Below are 20252 nucleotides of genomic sequence, written 5' to 3' on the forward strand. Positions count from 1 at the left end.
CTGACATAGTGCTGTCCACACTGGTGCTTTTGTCGGTGAAACTTCTGTCAGTCAAGGGTTTGTTTTTTCCACCCTGTCTAACAAAAGTTTTGCTGACAAAAGTGCAAGTGTAGACAAAGCCTCAGTCTGCCATTTTTAAGGAGTCAGTCTTGTAGATCACTTTTCCTGTAGCAGCCGGGAGAGTGAGTGCATGGAGTAAAGTTAGTAAATTGTATTAGAAGAATGATGGTCACGAGAGCATCTAAAATGGTAATATATTAATAACGCTCATCTGGATTTTTCAGTATGTTATGCAGTTTCAGAATCCTATATGTGCACTTGCATGACTTAAAATGCTTTTGGTAATTGCAGGTTGTAAGCTCAACAAATGGAGAATTGAACACAGATGACCCAACTGCAGGCCGTTCGAATGCTCCTATCACAGCCCCTACAGAAGTAGAAGTAATGGATGAAACAAAGTATGTATTGTTTTATCTGTTAAGGTTTAAAAGCCAGTGTTTTGATCCACAGTACTGAGCTAATCACTATTTCATTTACCTAGTTACTTATTAAAAGAACCATGCACACTTGTACTAGGAAGTGGCAAAATACTTCAATATTTGTGAGCTTTAATTATGTGGGCTGCAAATAATTAAATAATAGAATATCTGTTATCCTTAATGTTGACTCCATTAGTTAAAGTTAACATAACACAAATTGTTCACTTTACAGTAGTGAAATCCATACTTGATTTTGACATGTTAGCTAACAGCTTGGTAAGAAATTTTACTGTCTTTTGAAATCACTATACTGAATACAAGACTCGTGAAGAATTGTAGAACTTTTGCATGGTGTATGGTGTTTTGATTCTCTTTTTTCCCTTATTTTTTTTTTGTGCATAGCTGCCAGAAAGTGTTGAACATGTGGTGAGTTCCGAAGTGTAGGCAGGCAGAAATAGCTCCATTGGCTTTGTTCTCATTGCATGGCTTAAAACTTTATGGGGGAAAAAAGGCCTTAAAATGGCAATTACAATTGGAAAACCTATGCAAAAGGATTTGAAGTACATAGTACCATTAGACAGCCTGTCTTGGAGGCAGGAAGAAATACCAGCATGTTAAGGAGCTGTTTTGCCTGCTTCAACTCTTGTTTGTTTCAAGTGGTGTAGTCTGTGTGTATTTTCTCTAATACTTTTAAGTGGACAGTGCAATATCAGTGTTTTTTATATATTATTTGCTATGCCATTTTAGTGGAAAAACATTGATGTTTTCAGATGTTTTCATATTCAGGTAACAATTTAATATCTAGAAAATAACTAATTTATCTGAACTAGCACTAAATACTAGAAGATGTTTGAACTTCACATTTTTTTAAACATAGTACTTACTAAATTATTAGTCATTGACAACTTGCTAACTAATTACAAAAACTTAACTGCCGGGTACATAAATCACAGTGGAAGGGAAAAGTATTTGTTGATGTATAGTATGTGGGAATTAAATACACCCATTTGAATAGTGCAATTTGTAATAAAGACTAAAACAAATTTTTCTTGATTATTAGAAAATAAATAAGGAGTTTTAACTGACACTTTTATATTGCTTTCGAGAACATGATTTCACAACGGTGTGTCCAGTTGGTCATCAGATGGAGACACTCATGCATGAAGGTCGTGGTACATTATTACTAGTGATAAGGGTAGTGTTACAGTAGTGCCCAGAGGTCAGGCACAGTTGCACTGTGGCCCCATTGTGTTAGGATCTCTAGAAAAAGATGTAGTAGTCCCTTCCCCAAAGAGTTGATACTCGCATGTGTTTCTTCTTTGATGTTAGGACTACCCAAAACATTAGTATTATTGAGATGGGAGATCTTAGGGGGAAGTAGGCCACTTGTAAAGCCTTACAATAAATCTCAACTCAAAACATTTCTTGGATTATACTTGCAGTGGAAAAATCTTTTTTGAAAGTCCATCAGTATATTCTGAGATGACTCAGTGTACAAATAAATCTGTCTTAGAATATTATTCTTAATGGTATGTAGTAGTATTTCATCACTGTTATGACCTCGTTTCACCAAAGCACTTTTAAAGAACATAGCTCAGTGATTCTCAAAATTTTTTTACTGGTGACCCCTTTCAGATAGCAAGCCTCTGAGTCCAACCCCCCTAATAAATTAAAAACACTTTAACATCATTATAAATGCTGGACACAAAGCAGGGTTTGGGGTGGAGGCTGACAGCTCATGACCACCTGGGGGGTCCCGACCCCCAGTTTGAGAACCCCTGCCATAGGTAACTTTAGATTATTTCTGATGTTATTGATTTTCAGGGCAGCTACTTAAAGTTGATTATGTAATTTACAAAACACTACTTGCCTCAATAGTCTACATACTAGATGATTTGTAGATTTGGCTTGACTTATACTAAAGCTGTTGCCAGGTGTTCATGTCTGGAAAAATGATGAAGAATAAGGCCAAAATTTTCAAATGTAGAAGCTTAGAGTTAGACAATTCAATCCATATTCAGGCACCTAAAAAAATGAAGTCCAGGCAGTTTTAAGAGATGCTCAGAAGCTGCTGCTTCCTTTGATTTATATAGCATTTATCTTCAGCATCTCTGGGGAAAAAACACTTATTTAGCTGCCTATCTTTGAATATTTTGGCCTAATTTTTTTTATTGCATCTCATATACTAAACAAATAAATCTTAACCTGTCTCTTTGTCTGACTCCAATTAATCTTTGTGACACATGGGAATCTCACTTTCCCAGAGAGGACAACTATTTTATTGCCAATGGAATCTAAACTACACCACCTGCTTCACCATCCTTTTAGAACTGGTTTTATGTTTTCTTAGTAATTAAAGACAAAAAAGCTGCTGCAAGCAGTAATATACTAGGTATATGCATTAGGGATTCTTTGAGGTATTATTAAGTGCTTTATAACTATATATTGCAAGAATCTTAATCAACTATAAAAATAAAATAAAACTTAGTTTATATGGTGTTGTGAGGATTACTTAATGTTCAGACAGCAATGTAAAATGTAAGTATACCTATATTTTTCATATCCATACTAAGGACAGACATTATATGTAACTTAGGAAACTTGGTCTTTTGTCAAGAAACTAGTTATGTTTTGTTCCTTTGCCTAGTCTTTTCTCCCTCTGAAAATATGAACAAAGTTAAAGCTTTCCAGAAATTTTCATTTGTAATATTTTCCCATATTCCAGGAGCATGAATTTAGTATTTGCCCAAAATGTCATTAGTCTCACAGTTTACTTCCAAGACACAATTTATTTTCGGTTTCAGGGATTTTTTTAGATTGCAGAAAAATTGCTCTCACAGCTAGCTGCCAGTGATTTAGGGACGCAAGCATAGTTTAGCCAGTTGTAGATATACCTCTTCTGTTGACCTTATGAATCTTGTAGCTTGTTTTCCTGTAAACATCTGATTGCCAGCCAAGGGGCACTTTATAATTGCCAGTCCAACAGTATTGTTACTGTGCTTTCTGTGTGTGTGTGTGTAGTGTGTGTGTGTGTGTGCACGCACAAAAAATATACAAATATACTTTGATATCACAAAAGTACTGTGATTGTGTTGGTCATATATTTAAAAGCAGCACAGTATTTACACTCAGCCTAATTTTTAAAAATGAAATACTCTAATTTTAAATTAAATAAAAAGAACAGAAGTACTTGTGGTACCTTAGAGACGAACAAATTTATTAGAGCATAAGCTTTTGTGGTCTACAGCCCACTTCATCGGATGCATAGACTGGAACATACAGTAAGAAGATATATGCACATACATATAAGTTGGAAGTTGCCATACAAACTGTGAGAGGCTAATTAGTTAAGATGAGCTATTATCATCAGGAGGAAAAAACTTTTGTAGAGATAATCAAGATGGCCCATTTAGAGAGTTGACAAGAAGGTGTGAGGATACTTAACATAGGGAAATAGATTCAATATGTGTAATGACCCAGCCACTCCCAGTCTCTCTTCAAGCCCAAGTTATTGGTACCATTAATGGTATTTCCCTCAGTTAAGTATCCTCACACCTTCTTGTCAACTGTCTAAATGGGCCATTTTGATTATCACTATAAAAGATTTTTTCTCCTGCTGATATTCGCTCATCTTAACTAATTCTATACATCCAATGAAATGGGCTGTAGCTCACGAAAGCTTATGCTCAAATAAATTTGTTAGTCTCTAAGGTGCCACAAGAACTCCTGTTCTTGTTGCTGATACAGACTAACACGGCTGCTACTCTGAAACCTTTAAATTAAATGTTTTCTATTTCTGTATGACTATTTAATTATTTTATGGTGCTGTAAGTTTGCATGATGTTTTATAGCTTTAGGACCAAGTTCCTATCCCAAAGAATTCACAAACAAATTTTAAGAGTTAGGGATTTTGTCATTGTTTTTTCTGTGGAAAATACAGTTTCCACAAAATCAAAATTTTCTGTAGGGAAAATAAAATTTTGGCAAAAGTAACAATAAAAATATTTTGTTTTGGCTCAGGTTGTCTTGAATGGAAATACTTTGATTTGTGGAACCAAATCAAAACATTTCATTTCAGCTCAGTTCAACACTGAATTGCATCTGCCTAAGCCTTTGCAGTGCTTTATGGGAGTTTGTGTTTCAGATGCTTCATGTCTCCATTGTCCATTGCGGGTTGGGCTCCTTAACTAAGTTACATATCCCATGAAGCAGCACAGTCTGTCCTCTGGTTGAATCACTATTGCACCTTCACAGAAGATGTATTCTGGCCAGGGAGCCTGGCTAATAGGGAAGATTGGGGACATGAGGACCCCGAACTACAACTCCTGTGAAGCACTGCAGCAGCTCAGACAAATGCAGTTCAGAGCCAAACTAAGCACAAACTCAGTGTTTTGATGCTCGAACGGCAGTGTTCCATGTTGATCAAAATGTTCCAACATTTTGAAATCAGATTTTTTGCAACATTTTATTCTGTGAAAATTTCAATATTTTAACTTTTGTTCTGATTCAGGTCAAATTTAAAATGTTGAAATATAAACTTCTTGGAGTGATTGCTCATGTCCATTGCATTGTGGTGTGTGGGCTTGCCACATGCAACAGTCCCGGAAGTTTTTCCCTCAGTGGTATCCGTAGGGGACCAGCTCTGGCTCCCTCTGGAGTGGCGCGCATATGCACTGGTATAAGGGGCACCGACAGCTCCCCCTCCCTCAGTTATTTCTTACCACCAGTGATGGTGCTGGAACGTCTCTTTGCCTTGGCATGCTTTCCTTCTCAACTGTGCCTAGTTGTGAATCTCTTGTATATAGTTCTTATAAAGTTTGTATAGTTTATTATTTCCCTTAGTGCATAAGTTAGAAATAGTTAGTACCCTATGGGACTTAGCCTACGGACAGGGCATGCCCCGATCCACGGGCTTCGAGCCTTGTGACCACTACAGAAAACCTATGGCAGTCAGTAATCCCTACCGAAGCTGTCTGAGGTGTTTGGGGGAGACCCACATACGTGACAAGTGTTGCATTTGTAAAAGTTTCAAGCCGCGAATCAGAAAGGAGCAGGACATTCGAATTAGAGCGCTCCTTAGGGAGTCGGCCCTTGCACCAGCCTCAGAACTGGCTAGATCGGACTCTGCTCCAAGCACTACAGCATTGGTGCGGAGTTCACCCCCAGCACCAGCCTCCAACTGGCACCAATCCCCATCCCTGGTACTGGCTAAAAAGCAAAGAAAGGCAGGGAGAGGGCGTTCTTCTATGTCCCATAAAGGGAAGGAGAGGGCTGGAGGAGAGCAAAGACCCATGCGGGGCAGCGCCTCCCCTCCAGCCGGTGGCCAGACTCCAGCACCTGTTGAGTTGTCGAGCCCTTTTTGAGATCTGCCTGCCACCCTGAGAAGCAGCAGAGGTACTTGGCACCTGATGATGCCGTCCGCGCCGGAGGCTTTTCAGCACCCCTACTTTTTTCCAACCACTTGTCTTCCTTCCTCTCTGCCTGGGCCTCTATAACATCAGATTAGTGGGTCCTCAGCACAGCAGCAGGGGGGTATACCCTCCAGTTTATTTCTATTGCCCCCTCCCCCATCCCTCTTCAGGGACCCTTCTCGTGAGCATCTGCTCGCTTATTAGGTGCAGTGCCTTCTGCGGGTGGGAGCTGTGGACAGAGTCCCTCTGTGCTTGAGGGGGGAAGGGTTTGAATCCCGCTATGTTTTTATCCCAAAGGCCAAGCCTCATCGTCAAGCTGCGGAGCCTCAACAAGTATCTCAAGAAGTTGAAGATCTGCATGGTCTCCCTGGATCCAGGAGACTGGTACTCCGCCCTCGACCTGAAAGATGCTTACTTTCACATACTTCACGGACACAGATGGTTCCTAAGTTTTGTCATTAGGACTTCCCACTACCAATTTGCAGACTCCCTTTTAGCCTAGCAATGGTGACAAGGGAGTTTACGAAGTGCATGTCGGTGGTGGTGGCCTACCTCAGATGTCAGGGTATCCAGATCAACCTGTACGTCGATGACTGGCTCATCAAGGGCCGATCCAGGTCCAGTGCAGCGTTGAGACGTTGCCAGCCACTTGTCAAGCTCTAGGCCTGTTGATAAATGAATGAAAATCAACGTTGGTCCCGGTCCAAAGGATATAGTTTATCAAAGTGGTACTCAACTTTACCCGAGAGAGAGCATTCCGGCCAGAGGCCAGATTCAGGGCAATGTCAGATCTGATTGCCAGTATCACTGCCCATCTGCTCACCACTGCCTGGGTCTGTCTCAGATTATGGGGCACATGGTGGCATGCAAGTACGTTGTCTAGCATGCAAGACTCAGCCTGTTTCCCCTCCCAGATGTGGCTGGCGTCGGTCTACTCACCAGCCAGACGTCACCTGGACAAGCGCCTCATGATCCCACTGTGGGTACTTACCTCCCTGCAGTGGTGGTCTGACCAGATTCTGATGTTGGAAGGTGTGCTGTTCCTGAGCCCGCGACGCACAGTCTATCTGATTTCAGATGCGTCCGACCTTGATTGGGAAGCAGATCTCAGTATACTGTGGACTCGGGGGTTATGATCACGAGAGGAACTCGAGTTACATATAAACGTCAGGGAGCTCAGAGCCATTCCTCTGTCTTCCGGAGTGTTCCTTCCCCAACTGTCTGGTCGGGTGATGCAGGTGTTGATGGACAACACAGCCTCCATGTTCTATGTCAACAGGCAGTGGGGAGCTCATTTGTCAACTATGTGCCAGGAGGCTCTCAGTCTGTGGGACTTCTGCATTCAGCATACAATCCATCTGGAAGCCTCGTACCTCCCCGGCATGCGGAACATGTTGGCAGATCACCTCACAGATCCTTCTTCTCTCACCACGAGTGATCCCTTCACTCTTCCAGAAGTGGGGAGCTCCCCGTGTGGACCAATTCACCACCAGACAGAACAAAAAGTTTCGTCAGTTCTGCTCTCTGCAAGGCATCAGCAGAGCCTCACTTTCCGATGCCTTTCTCCTGTTATGGTCAGGAAATGTATGCTTTCCTGCCCATTCCACTCATCAGTAAAGTCCTCTTAGAAATCTATTAGGTTCCTGAAAGGCCGTGAAAACTCTTTCCACTGGTCCAAGACCTGGTCCTCCAATGGGACCGAGACCTGGTCCTCTCCAGGCTCATGGGCCCACCCTTTGAGCCTATGAATTCTTGTTCCCTCCCACCTGTCGTGGAAGGTCACATTCTTGTAGCTATTACCTCGGTGAGATGAGTCTCTGAGATTAGAGCCCTTACTTCAGAGCCCCTGCACACGGTGTTCTATAAGGACAAGGCTCAGCTGCAGCCCCATCTGACCTTCCTGCCAAAGGTGGCATTGCACTTCCATGTCAATCAGGATATTTTTCCTCCAGGTGTTCTAGCCAAAGCCTCATACGACAAATGAGTAGAGGCATCTGCATACTCTAGATGTCAGGCATGCACTGACTTTCTACTTGGAGCACTCCAAGGCTTTCCGCAGATAGACTCAGCTCTTTATTGCGGTAACTGACAGGATAAGAAGGGCCTTCCTGTGTCCTCTCAGAGGATTTCAACCTGGATCACCACCTGCATCTGTACTTGCTACGAGATAGCAGGGGCTGTGCTTCCACCGATAGTGAAGGCTCATTCGACAAGGACACAGGTGTCTTCGGCAGCTTTCCTAGCACATGTCCCTATCCAGGACATCTTCAGGACCGTGTCGTGGTCTTTGGTACACACGTACATGACTCATTACGCCATTACCCAGCAAGCCAGAGATGACACTGGATTTGGTAGAGCTGTGTTGCAATAGACATGTCCGTGAACTCGTCCCCGCCTCAAGACGTACTACTTGGGAATCACCTGCAATGGAATGGTCATGAGCAATCGCTTGAAGAAAAAACAGTTACTAACCTTTTGTAACTGTTCTTTGAGATGTGTTGCTCATGTCCATTCCATGACCCACCCTCCTTCTCCTCTGTCAGAGTTCCAGCAAGAAGGAATGGGGGAGCCAGCAGCGCCCTTTGTAGCGGTGCATACAAGTTCCACTCCAAAGGGCGCCAGAGCCGGTCCCCTACAGATACTACTGAGGGGAAAACTTCCAGCAATGCTGCATGTGGCGAGCACACACACGTACAATAGAATGGGCATGAGCAACACATCTTGAAGAACAACAGTTGCAAAAGATTAGTAACTGTTTTTTCCCCTGGGATGGAACTTCCAGTTGTTGATCAGTTCCACTAATTTTTTGAAATTGTAAGCCCTCCCAGACAGGGTCTTTGTATGTACAGAGCCTGGCACAGTGAAGTGCCAATCCTGATGGGGTCGGTGGGAATGATTGTAATATGAATATTAAATAACAGATAAAATGCATACAAATATCAACGCATGAATAAAATTGAAGTGATGATAAAACAGGGAGACCAGGGAAAATCTCTTGGGGGTGCTTTATTATATCTGTTATGATGGCTTCATTAAAATATAATCATATCCTGGATAAGAATAGGAGTGGTACGTGGGGAAGTACCTGAGTGGAGGCTAGTGTGGTAGCATCAGAGCCAAAAGAGAAGGTTTAATATTTAGCATCTTAGAGGCAAATTGAAAGAGAGTGAAGCTGCTTGGTACAGTGGAAGTAGGACGTTGCCCAAGGTATAGGGAGCAGCATGCGCGAGAACATGATTTGGAGGGAGGAGATAAAAGCAACAAGAAAAAGTTTAGAATTAACTGAGCAAAGGGTATATGAGAGGCAAGAGCAAAATAACAAAAAACCTTACAGGTCGAGATAGGCACGAGAGAGAGGTGGAAGGAGGCTGAGCAATGAGAGCCTTGAGAAGTGCAGTGACATTGTAGCAGTAAGGTAGATAAATGTTTATAGTCATGAAATTTTGGATAAACTAGACTAAAGTGAGGTGGAACTCGAAGGTCAGAGAAGATGAAGTAGTGGCAGTAAACAAAGGAGGAAAGAACAAAGGCTTGTCTATACAGGGAATAGTTAATCCTGTTTAATTAGGAATAGTTAACTCCATCTGTGGACACTCTTATTCCAAAATCGATTAAGCTAATTTGGAATTAAGCACTCTTATTCTGGAATAAGAATTTCCACACATAGTTAATCAGGAATAGTTAATCCTCTTTAAATTCAAACCCTATTTCATTTTGAATTATCTTTCATGTGTAGAGCTCTAAACCTTGGGTCAACATTTTTAGCAGTGGGGATTAAGTAGTATTTTAGAGATATTGAACAAAAAACCAGATTTGCTAATACACTTGATGGGGAGAAGGGAGGAAGACTTTTAAACATAACATTGAGATTGCAGGCATAGGTTATATCATAAAGGTAGTTTTACCTTGTGTAGAAAAGGGGGATAAACTGTTGCCTTCCCTTAGGTAGGATAATCGCTGTTTATGCAACAGGTGAAAGTTATTACACCCACAAGCAAAAAGTTTAGAAAACATGATCAACTTTTGTCATATAGAAAACATTTTTAATGGCATAAAATATTTGTTAATACATGAGAACATGCCTTGCAGATTGTGGATACCTTCTTTCCTATTAAGTATAATAGTAACTTTTAACATCCATAGATATTTGTGTGCATTCTTAAAGTTGTGGTAGCTGTGTGATTCAAACATTTAAATGCACAGAGAATTTGTGGACTATTAAAATTGTTTTATATCAGTTCAATAGTTTGTTCGATAGTGAGGCCCTCTAGTGACAGCATATTTGAACACCGCAGGATTTTTGTTACAAACTGTATTCGTCAAGGGTTTGTAAACTGTCTGTATAAATTTAGTTTGTAAACTGTCTGTATAAACCTCACAAGGTGGGTGAGGTAATATCTTTTTTGGACTAATTTCTGTTGGTGAAAGAGACAAGCTTTCAAGATTACGCAGAGCTGTTCAGGTCTGGGAGAGGTACTCAGAATGTCACAGTTAAATTAAAGGGTGGAAGAGATAAGGAGTTAACACATTTTGCAAGAATCCATTCAAGGTAAAATGTGCACTTAACAGCTCTACAGTCATAGGACAAAAAAGGGTTAGTGGGTTATAGATTTTTGTAGTGAGCCATAAATGCAGTGTCTTTATTCAATCTGTGATTTTTGGTGTCTAGCAGAGTTATGAATTTAAGTTCCCAGGCTCGTCCTTTGCTGGGTTTGTGCAAGTTTCCTTTGAGGATGAAGACAGAGGACTTGAAAAGTGTTTAACTATGGGTGATATGATATTTTTTTTGTCGTTTATTATTTTCTGTGTGAGCTCTTTTAAGAGTGTAGTGATTGTCTGTTTTCACCCATGTAGTTGTTGGGGCATTTAGTGCACTGGATGAAGTACACCACGTGTTGTGATAGGCATGCGTAGGACCCATGGATCTTGAAAAATGTGTTGTGGTATTGACCATCATATCAGTGAAGATACGTCTGCAGGTTTTGCTTTGCATCTGGTGTTATGGGAGAGGCTGTGTTGCTTTGAGTTGGTGTCCTGGTCTGTGGGGAATTTGCTTCTGCTGATGAACTGGAGGATGGGGGGAGGCTTGAAGGCCAGAAGAGAGGTTTCAGGAAAGATTTCTTTCAGGATATGGTCCCCTTAAAATATGGGTTGTAACTGTTTAGTGATAACCTGTAAACGTTCCAGTATGGAGTGGTAGGTGACAACTAGCGGTGTACAGTCAAAGGTTTTTTTTTTCCTGTATTGAAGTATGTTCTCTTGTGGTATATGGGTTGCCCGTTCTGACGCAATCTACTTCTTGGTGGAGTATCATTGAGTGAAGGTGGTTTTAGGTCTGTTAAAGTGTATATTAAGGTATAAATTTAGCTCTGTTAAATCTTGCCATAAGAGTTTTTATGTTGGGAGATTTTAAAATAGATGTCTACATTTTCTTACATAAATTTAGATATATTTGAATGACATTTATTAAAATTAGAGGCTTTGAGAGTTCCAACACTTCAGATGTTAATGTATATTTGTAATGTCAGAGCTTCCAAGGCAGTTTAATGATTTGGCATGTATATTTATGTTCCTCCAACAAAAAACTTTAATAATACATATTAAAATTCAAGGATTTATTTCCCCTTACCAATAGCTTTATGACTTCAGCATTTTATAGAGAAATCCTCTTAACTGAGATACCCTGTTAGAATTAAGATCAATATCCATTAATAGAAGAGATCTTTGGAATAGTAATACTTCAAAGTTCATGAGGTTCATGGAGTTGATGGGAGATACTGTCTGGATTGGTTAAGGATGGAATTTTTCTGCATGCCCAGTGCCAGTTGCATTGGCAGTTGTGCAAAGTCCACATGTAGTTGGCATGGAAGGAGCAAACTAATAAGAGCAGGAACTAGTAAAGCAGTACACGCATAATGTATAGATCACAACTAAGGAAAGACTGAAACCCGATAGGGAAGGAAGCATGCAGAACCAACGTCCCTAGATCAGAGCACATTAACAAACTGTTAATGTGCTTCAGCATGGTCCACACGGACAGTTAGTCCATGGCAGGCTAGTGTGGGGTAGATACACGCCTCAGTTTGCCACAAACTAAATGTTTGTGTAGACAAGCCCTAAGTGAACCTATAATACAAGGTGAAACCTTCTGAGAGCTGGAAACATAATAAATGGAGGCAGGAGCCCAAGTGGCATATCACCAGAACCCTAAGATTAAATGTCCTGGTATTATGCCATGTGTTTTGTTAAACAGTGCATTGATGAGTGATTGTGCCATGCCTCCAAAGGTGTGATAGCTAGTAGTGAATGGTGAATGAAAGCTCGCAAAGGGATTCAATGAATGAGGAGTTGTCAGTGAACCAATTTCTGCAGATGTGCTTTCAGGTTCAGAACCTAAGCATAAACTGTAGTGGTCATAGCTTGGCCATTTGTACATGGATCACCAAAAAAATCTAAGGATTTATGGACAGATTTTAGGTGCATTTGTTGTTCAAGATCTGCTATGTTCTATTTTTTCATAAGGACTATATAAATAACATTATATTGCTGGTACCTATATCTTGAAAATAATTATTTAATCTATATAGATTCTTCTATGGTCTTCTAATTGTGGGTTTCCTCATTATTAATAACTAATGTTTTTTTCTACTGAAAGTCACGTAACTCTGACCATCCTTGGTCTGAGTCTGTCCCCCAGTTCTGTTCGTGATTGAGCTACAGATTGCCCTTTGATAATATTTTGAGAGAGCGATTCTTCCTCCCTCCTCTCACTATGGATGGATTCCTCATCTCTCTTGGAACACTAATGACCCTTACTTTTTCTCCATTTCAAAATCCACATCTCAACCAAGCAGGCAGGATTCCTTCTGGAACATAACTGATGCTGATGCTTGATGAGCTGAAGGACTGCTGAGATACTGAAAGCACACCGATCCTCTTCACTGCAGTAGCTGTAGAATATGTCACTTCCACAGCACTTCTCACCTCGAGAAGGAGAGGCTATGGATAGCAGTCCTTACCTAGTGTGCAGCACAGTACTATAGAGCACTACCAACAAATCACAGAATGTGTCCTGGGCCAGCTATCCTATATTCTAAAATAAAGTTTGCCCCATTCACTTTTGAAATTATAATAAATAAAAAAGATAATATGGATATTTTCTCCATTGTTCATTTTAACCTTAGAGCAGATCTCCAGGAAGTCTCAGCAGGTTTTATCTGGGGGTTTTAGAGAGAGGGCTAAATTCCTTTATGCTAACATAGCAAGGAAAATGCCACAAGTGTCGTTTCTTCCAACTGTCTGTTCCTTCGGTCCTCTTTTTGTTGTCTTCTCCCAGTATTTTTTCTCTTGTTTAGTCTTTGATTTTTAAAAACACATCTCCTTTCTTCTGTGTCTTGTTTCTCCTTTTTTTTATTTTCCCTCATTTTTTTCATTCATCTGTATTTGTTTGCTCTTCTCATACTCCTACCCCTTTGCTCCTACCTGACTCTCCACTCTGTCACTACATTGCAATTGACAAATTTTTGTCAGCTTCACATTTTCTCTCAGTATATAATGAAGCAGACGAAAGGATACCAGTATACTGTACCAGTCTACTTTGAGTTCAGATTCCAGCTTCGTTGATGTTTCTTCACGGCACTGAATCAGAATGTGAATTTTAAAATTATTGTTAAACATTGGTTTGGTTTGAGACATTTCAAAAAAACCCAACAAATCCTTTCCCAAACTCTGAGTGCTTAAAGGGTGCCTTTTAAATTATGTTGGGTAGCAACAGCAATATTAGTGAATTTTAGTGTAGTGGTCAGTATTTTAAATAAATATTTAAAATACATTTACATTCCTGTTTGTCATACTAGCACTTAATGAAAAGTAATACATGGGAGATCAAAACACTTTTATTTCCAAAAATACACCTTTCATCCTCCATATATAATGCTTTATTATAATTCTCAAACTAATAAGGCTGTTCTGTCTTGGCATGAAACTATAATGGTCACTTTTATTTGTAACTCTCTTGTCTATTATGTAACTTATTTGACTGTCTCCAAAGAAAGGGTGAAAAGAGTTAGGATCGGTGGGCAGTGATCGATCTAGCAGGGTTCGATTTATCGCGTCTAGTCTAGACGTGATAAATCGACCCCCGAGCACTCTCCCGTCGACTCCTGTACTCCAGCTTGGCGAGAGGCGCAGGCAGAGTCGACAGGGGAGTGGCAGCAGTCGACTCACCGCAGTGAAGACACCACGGTAAGTCGATCTAAGTACGTCAACTTCAGCTATGTGAATAATGTAGCTGAAGTCGACGTACTTAGATAGATTTCCCCCCCACGCCCCGCGCAGTGTAGACCAGGCCTCAGTCACCCTCAATGGAGATTAATATGTACCTTGCAGTGGTATATAACTTTATAAGAGTTTTAACTGCATATTTTAAATTAAACAAGTATGGCATTAGATATGATTTATTTTTGTGCTTCCTTTTTTTGTTAAATCTCGTATTTCCTGTCACACTTGCAGGTGCTGTTGTTTTTTCAAGCGAAGGAAAAGGAAAACCATTCAACGCCACAAATGACTCTGGAAGCAGGCAGAACATGGGGAATTACTTTCTTGTTCATCTGCTGTCTTGTGATTTTAAAAAAAAAATCATTTCTGTAATGACTACAAATTATTTTCAAAGACTCCATCTTAAACAAAAATGTCATGCCTCCATGCTTTGGTTTGGTTGTCCTTCATTTGTATTTTATTTTTCATCCATCTCTTCTGGAAGCTTTAAAGTTTTATGAAACGTGAGTGCTTCTTTGACCATCAGTAAATGGACTAGTGAAATGGTACAAATGAACACTGCTCTATCTTCAGCAAAACTAAACTTCAAAAGCATTTCTTCTGTCCTAGAAAGCAATTAGCAGTATCTTAGCTGAAGATCAGATATGTCATAAATCTGGTTTTTGATGAGTTCTATAGCAGCATGTTGAAAGCAGTCTTTTCAAGTGGATAATGAAAAAAGAAAAGTATAGTTGCCCAAGCATTTAAAAATAATAAAAAGTCTTACCTTAAGATTTCTTATTGTCTGTGACATCTGCATTGATTGTTCAGTATTACTGATGGTACTGCAGTCCCAAACTGTATTGTATTAGCATTAAATCCTCTCCATGATATCATGGTACAGTCACTACCTGGAGATACTGAGGATGAAGCTAGATGGATTCAGCTCATGACAGTGGTCTATGCTGTAATTGCTAATGAACAAAAAGATATCATCAGTCGACTCTGAGTTTGAAAATGTGCTTTTGTTGTGGCTCTAATGGAGTTGCAGTATAGTAGAAATGGCAGCAGTGCTTGTACAAAAATACAAATGTTTGTATAATATAAGTTGTGCTTCTGGTTACGTTAGACAGGAAGATGAAATACCTTCAAAAGAGAAGATATTTAAGGGTTATAAAATACACTAAGAAGAAATAAATGTGAATCTGCTTAAAGTGGAATGGGAATTAAAGCCTACAATTCCCATTCAGGCTACTGCTGAATGACAACATCCTCCTTAAACTGAAAATTTGGATGTGCCATGTAACTGTTAGATCTTGTTGGTAAATTATTTTACTCATCGATTTTTTATTTTTTTTTTAAAAGGGCAATGGAAATGGGTGGAACTTATATGCCTTCTCTGTGTACTAGACTGTAGTACCTAAAACTTCGCTGTGGTTTTCTGGAACCTTCTTAACTTTCTGTGTAATATTGCAACTGATGTAAGATATTAGGGAAAGGATGGTTCAGGTACTTTTCCCCCACAGTCCTTTGAAGTGCCTGCAATATCTATAAACCAGCTGTTCTGTAGAAAAGGCAGCCCATTCCATTTTTTCAAGTCTGCTTCATTTAAAGCCATAATGACAGAGGTATGCTTTTGTCATATTTAGCTGCAAGTACTTGGAGAGATGGAATAAAAGGACGGAAGTGGCTAGACAGACTTGTTGACCAAAACTCAGATTAATTCTTACAATTTTTAAAAAAGCCTTCTAGAGCTTAACTTATTTTTTTTTTTTCTGCCAACATATGCCTTCTGGCATACCTATTTATTTTTAAATCTGTTTTGTGGTAACATTCAAAATGTGTATTAAAATAGACAAATGCACACCTTTGAATTCATTATTGCATTTACGGGAATTTTAGTTGTTCTTTATAATTTATTTTTTCTTAACTGCCAAAACTGCAGTGCATTGTTTTGATGAATTATGTGCTCACATGAACACAAAAATGTGTAATCTGGTCATTGTCACTGTTGCTGTTAATGTTCTTGTTAAATTTTTGTGTTAAAAACCTGAACTTGGCCTACAAAAGTATATACTGTATAACTGGGTCAACAGTTTCCACTCAACCTGTTTGTATTACTGATTGTCTTAAACTCATGGACAGTTACATAATGTTCTTTATTTTGATTTGAGTTGAAAAAGTAGGTTGACTTGACCATTCTAATGTGAAAACCTGTCTTTCTTTGCAGTATTTGACCAAATTTGTCACTCCATAATATTTGTAAATACATGCAGTGTTGTATTTCTTATCATACAGTTTAGTTCAATTCTCAAGGGATGTTTGGCCTGTACAGTGTTTATATGATCTGAACTCCTTACACACAACAAGATGTGTATATTAATCCAATTATGGACTTAAATATAAAAAAATTATAAAATCTGTTAATTTGCTGCAAAGACCAGTATCTAGACATTTTGCTTTTTAGCAATATTTTTAAGTGCTCAATTTTAATGCCGAGGAACATTTCCTTCTGGCAACACACACTGGTCAATAATAAGTAAAGCAGGTATGTTCAGGTTAAGCCAACGTTTTGCGTTTGTATGCTTTTCCCCTTCTAAACTAATGAAGTCAACATTGCCTGAATGTCAGAATAATGAAATAAATACCTGTTTAAAATTATGTAACTGAAGAAGAAAAAAAAATAAAATGGTAGTTTTTTTAACTTGTCTTTTCCCCCCTTTCTGACAGTGTTGGATATAATAGTGGAAGTCATTAGTCTGGGGCCTCCCAAGCAGTTATAATCACTCTATTTGGACTGGACTCCCAAAGCATTGCTCTTGTAAAAGAAAGTCACTAAAAATGGCAGCCTGATGATGCATTTAGACAGCAAATGGATGGAAGTACATAAGTCTGATTGGAATCTGCTCTATGATGTGGTATTCACTCTTTGGGAGCTGCCCATGGTTGTAATAGGGTATTTGCAACAGTGTCTGGCATATATTTTAAGAAAAATATTCTAGTGGAGTTGGTTGCCTAACACTTTCCTATATAATGCCATGATTTCAGTTGCTTATAACTTCTCCAAACTTTAACTGTTCAGGCTGACATTTTCCATGCCAGATGCCTGTCTCGGGTGAAATTTTTAAAATTTTTTAAATATTTAAGATAAAATAGCTCCACAGTTTCCAAATATGAGATTAGGGAAAAAATACATTGGTTTGCCTATGTTGCCCGGACGGAAGAAAATCTTAACCATTTCATTGAGAAGGTTCAGCATCTGTATGCTGTCGAGCAAGGACTTGAATTTTAATTAGGGCTGTCCAGTGATTAAAAAAATTAATTGTGATTAATTGCACTGTTAAACAATAATAGAATACCATTTATTTAAATATTTTTAGATGTTTTCTACATTTTCAAATATATTGATTTTAATTACAACACAGAATAAAAACTATACAGTGCTCACTTTATATTTTTATTACAAATATTTGCACTATAAAAAACAAAAGAAATAGTATTTTTCAATTCCCCCATTGCAAGTATTGTAGTGCAATCTCTTTCTCGTGCAATCTCTTTCTCATGAAAGTTTAACTTACCAATGTAGAATTATGTACAAAACCTGAATTCAAAAATAAAACAGTGTCAAACTGTAGAGCCTACAAGTCCAATCAGTCCTACTTCTTGTTCAGCCAATCACTCAAACAAATTTGTTTACATTTGCAGGAGATAATGCTGCCACTTCTTACTTACCTGTCACCTGAAAATGAGAATAGGCGTTCTCATGGCACTGTTGTAGCCAGCATCACAAGATATTGACGTGCTGGATGCCCTAAAGATTCATATGTCCCTTCATGCTTCAACCACCATTCCAGCGGACATGCGTCCATGCTGATGATGGGTTCTGCTCGATAATGATCCAGAGCAGACCGACGCATGTTCATTTTCATCATCTGAGTCAGATGCCACCAGCAGAAGGCTGATTTTCTTTTTTGGTGGTTCAGGTTCTGTAGTTTCCGTATCTGAATGTTGCTCTTTTAAGTCTTCTGAAAGCATGCTCCACACCTCATCCCTTTCAGATTTTGTAAGGCGCTTCAGATTCTTAAACCTTGGGTCGAGTGCTGTAGTTATTTTTAGAAATCTCACATTGATACCTTCTTTGCGTTTGGTCAAATCTGCAGTGAAAGTGTTCTTAAAATGAATATGTGCTGAGTGATCAGCCGAGACTGCTATAACATGAAATATATGGCAGAATAGGGTAAAACAGAGCAGGAGACATACAGTTCTCCCTCAAAAGAGTTCAGTCACAAATTTAATTAATGAATTTTTTTTAACGAGCGTCATTACTATGGAAGCATGTCCTCCTGAATGGTGGCTGAAGCATGAAGGGACATATGAATGTTTAGCATATCTAGCATGTAAATACCTTCCAATGCCTGCTACAAAAGTGCCATGTGAATGCCTGTTCTCACTTTCAGGTGACAAACTGTCTCATGGCCCAGAGGCGGATTACCCCTGACGGGCCACAGGTTGCCCACCATTGTTCTAAAGTTTTACATTGTTTTGTTTTTGAGTGCAGTTATGTTAAAAAAATAAAAATCTACATTTGCAAGTTACTTTCATGATAAAGAGATTGCACGACAGTACTTTTATGAGGTGAATTGAAAAATACTATTTTTGTTTATCATTTTTAGAGTGCAAATATTAGTAATCAAAAATAATATAAAGTGAGCTCTGTACACTTTGTATTCTGTGTTCTAATTGAAATCAATATAATAAATTTCACTTGGTATTCTATTTCTTAACAGTATGATTAAAACTGTGATTAATCATGATTATTTTTTTTTGAATTAATCACTTGAGTTAGCCGTGATGAATCAACAGCCCTAATTTTAATAGATGGGCCATACCTATGTCAGGTATGTGCCTTTTGTCATCCAGGTAGGTAAATAAATAAATAAAACCTGTCCAAATCTTGCCACAGTATAAGCCTTTGAATATCACGATTCACTCATACTTGGTATAGTTTTGCTAGAGACTGCCAGCATTATACTCAAGATTCTCACTCAGTCAAGTGGGATGAGTATGGCTCTTCCCATAGAGCAGCTGAGCATAGTGCAGGCCGAGCAGCATTTTCCATACAGTTCTATTTCGTGCAGGCTACTGTGGTGCTGTGCACTGGAATTGAGAGTAGGGAGACTCTCTTCTGTGCTCTGAATGGTCCTGCTTCTTGAACCCAGGCACTATGATGGAGGAAGTAGTTTGATTCAGATGCAGAGTAGTGGGAGACAGACAGGAGATGCTCTAGTGGTTAGGGCCCAATTCCCTACTCCACCACAAACTTACTTCCAGTCATTTAGTCTTTCTGTGCCTCAATTCCCTATCTGTAAAAATCCGTACCTCACAGAAGTGTTGTGAACTTAAATACATTAAAGATTGTGACAGGTTTCAGAGGAACAGCCGTGTTAGTCTGTATTCGCAAAAAGAAAAGGAGTACTTGTGGCACCTTAGAGACTAACCAATTTATTTGAGCATGAGCTTTCGTGAGAGGCATTTAGAAAAGCGCTATGAAACCCACCGGCAAATGTTTATTTCCCTTTGAGTGGCTGGATCACACAGAACGTAAATCTGCTGCTACCAGTTAATCCACTAGTTCATGTGGTAGAAATCCATACTGTGGATCTAAAGATTCAACCTGTGGGGAAGACCCACATGGAGGTCGGTATGATTCCAAGTGATGGAATTTATTTTTTCAGTTTACTTAGAAGTTAGGAAATGCCAGAATTGAAGTTGCATGTACAACTTAACTTCAGCTTCCTGTATGCATATGCATTATGATGGCCTTTAATTCCATTATCACATTTTTTCCCCACAACCCTGCGTCGTTCAGTGCACAATATGGACCATATTGAGGGAGCAGCTATTCTATATTTTGCTTTCCCCTCATGATTCAATGGGTGGACTCATGCCTTATTTACTGCACACTATTCAAACCCTGCTCTGAATACAGAATTAAAAACTTCATTCTGGGGATTTCTGTGGTGTTCATCATAATAGCAACGGAGTGCTTCACAAACACCAATTAATTTAATTTCACAACACCCCATTGGGGTGATTTTACACAGGG

At 39.3% G+C, this 20252-nt stretch overlaps 1 protein-coding gene across 6 annotated transcripts in view; it reads left to right on the forward strand.

Moving 5' to 3' along the window:
- Positions 1–16850, forward strand: part of CSNK1G3 (casein kinase 1 gamma 3) — a 162035-nt gene extending 145185 nt beyond the window's left edge. For 4 of the 6 annotated variants that reach the window (XM_048849392.2, XM_048849389.2, XM_048849390.2 and 1 more), the window contains 3 exons: positions 352–458; positions 882–905; positions 14402–16850. In XM_048849392.2, coding sequence (XP_048705349.1) covers positions 352–458; positions 882–905; positions 14402–14456 — 186 coding nt within the window. In that variant the 3' untranslated portion in view covers positions 14457–16850. The remainder of the gene's footprint in view (positions 1–351; positions 459–881; positions 906–14401) is intronic. The other 2 variants (XM_048849394.2, XM_048849393.2) reach the window with 1 other exon arrangement.
- The last annotated feature ends 3402 nt before the right edge of the window (positions 16851–20252 follow it).

This window comes from Caretta caretta, chromosome 5, assembly GCF_965140235.1.
Source record: "Caretta caretta isolate rCarCar2 chromosome 5, rCarCar1.hap1, whole genome shotgun sequence".
Classification (NCBI taxonomy): Eukaryota; Metazoa; Chordata; order Testudines; family Cheloniidae; genus Caretta; species Caretta caretta.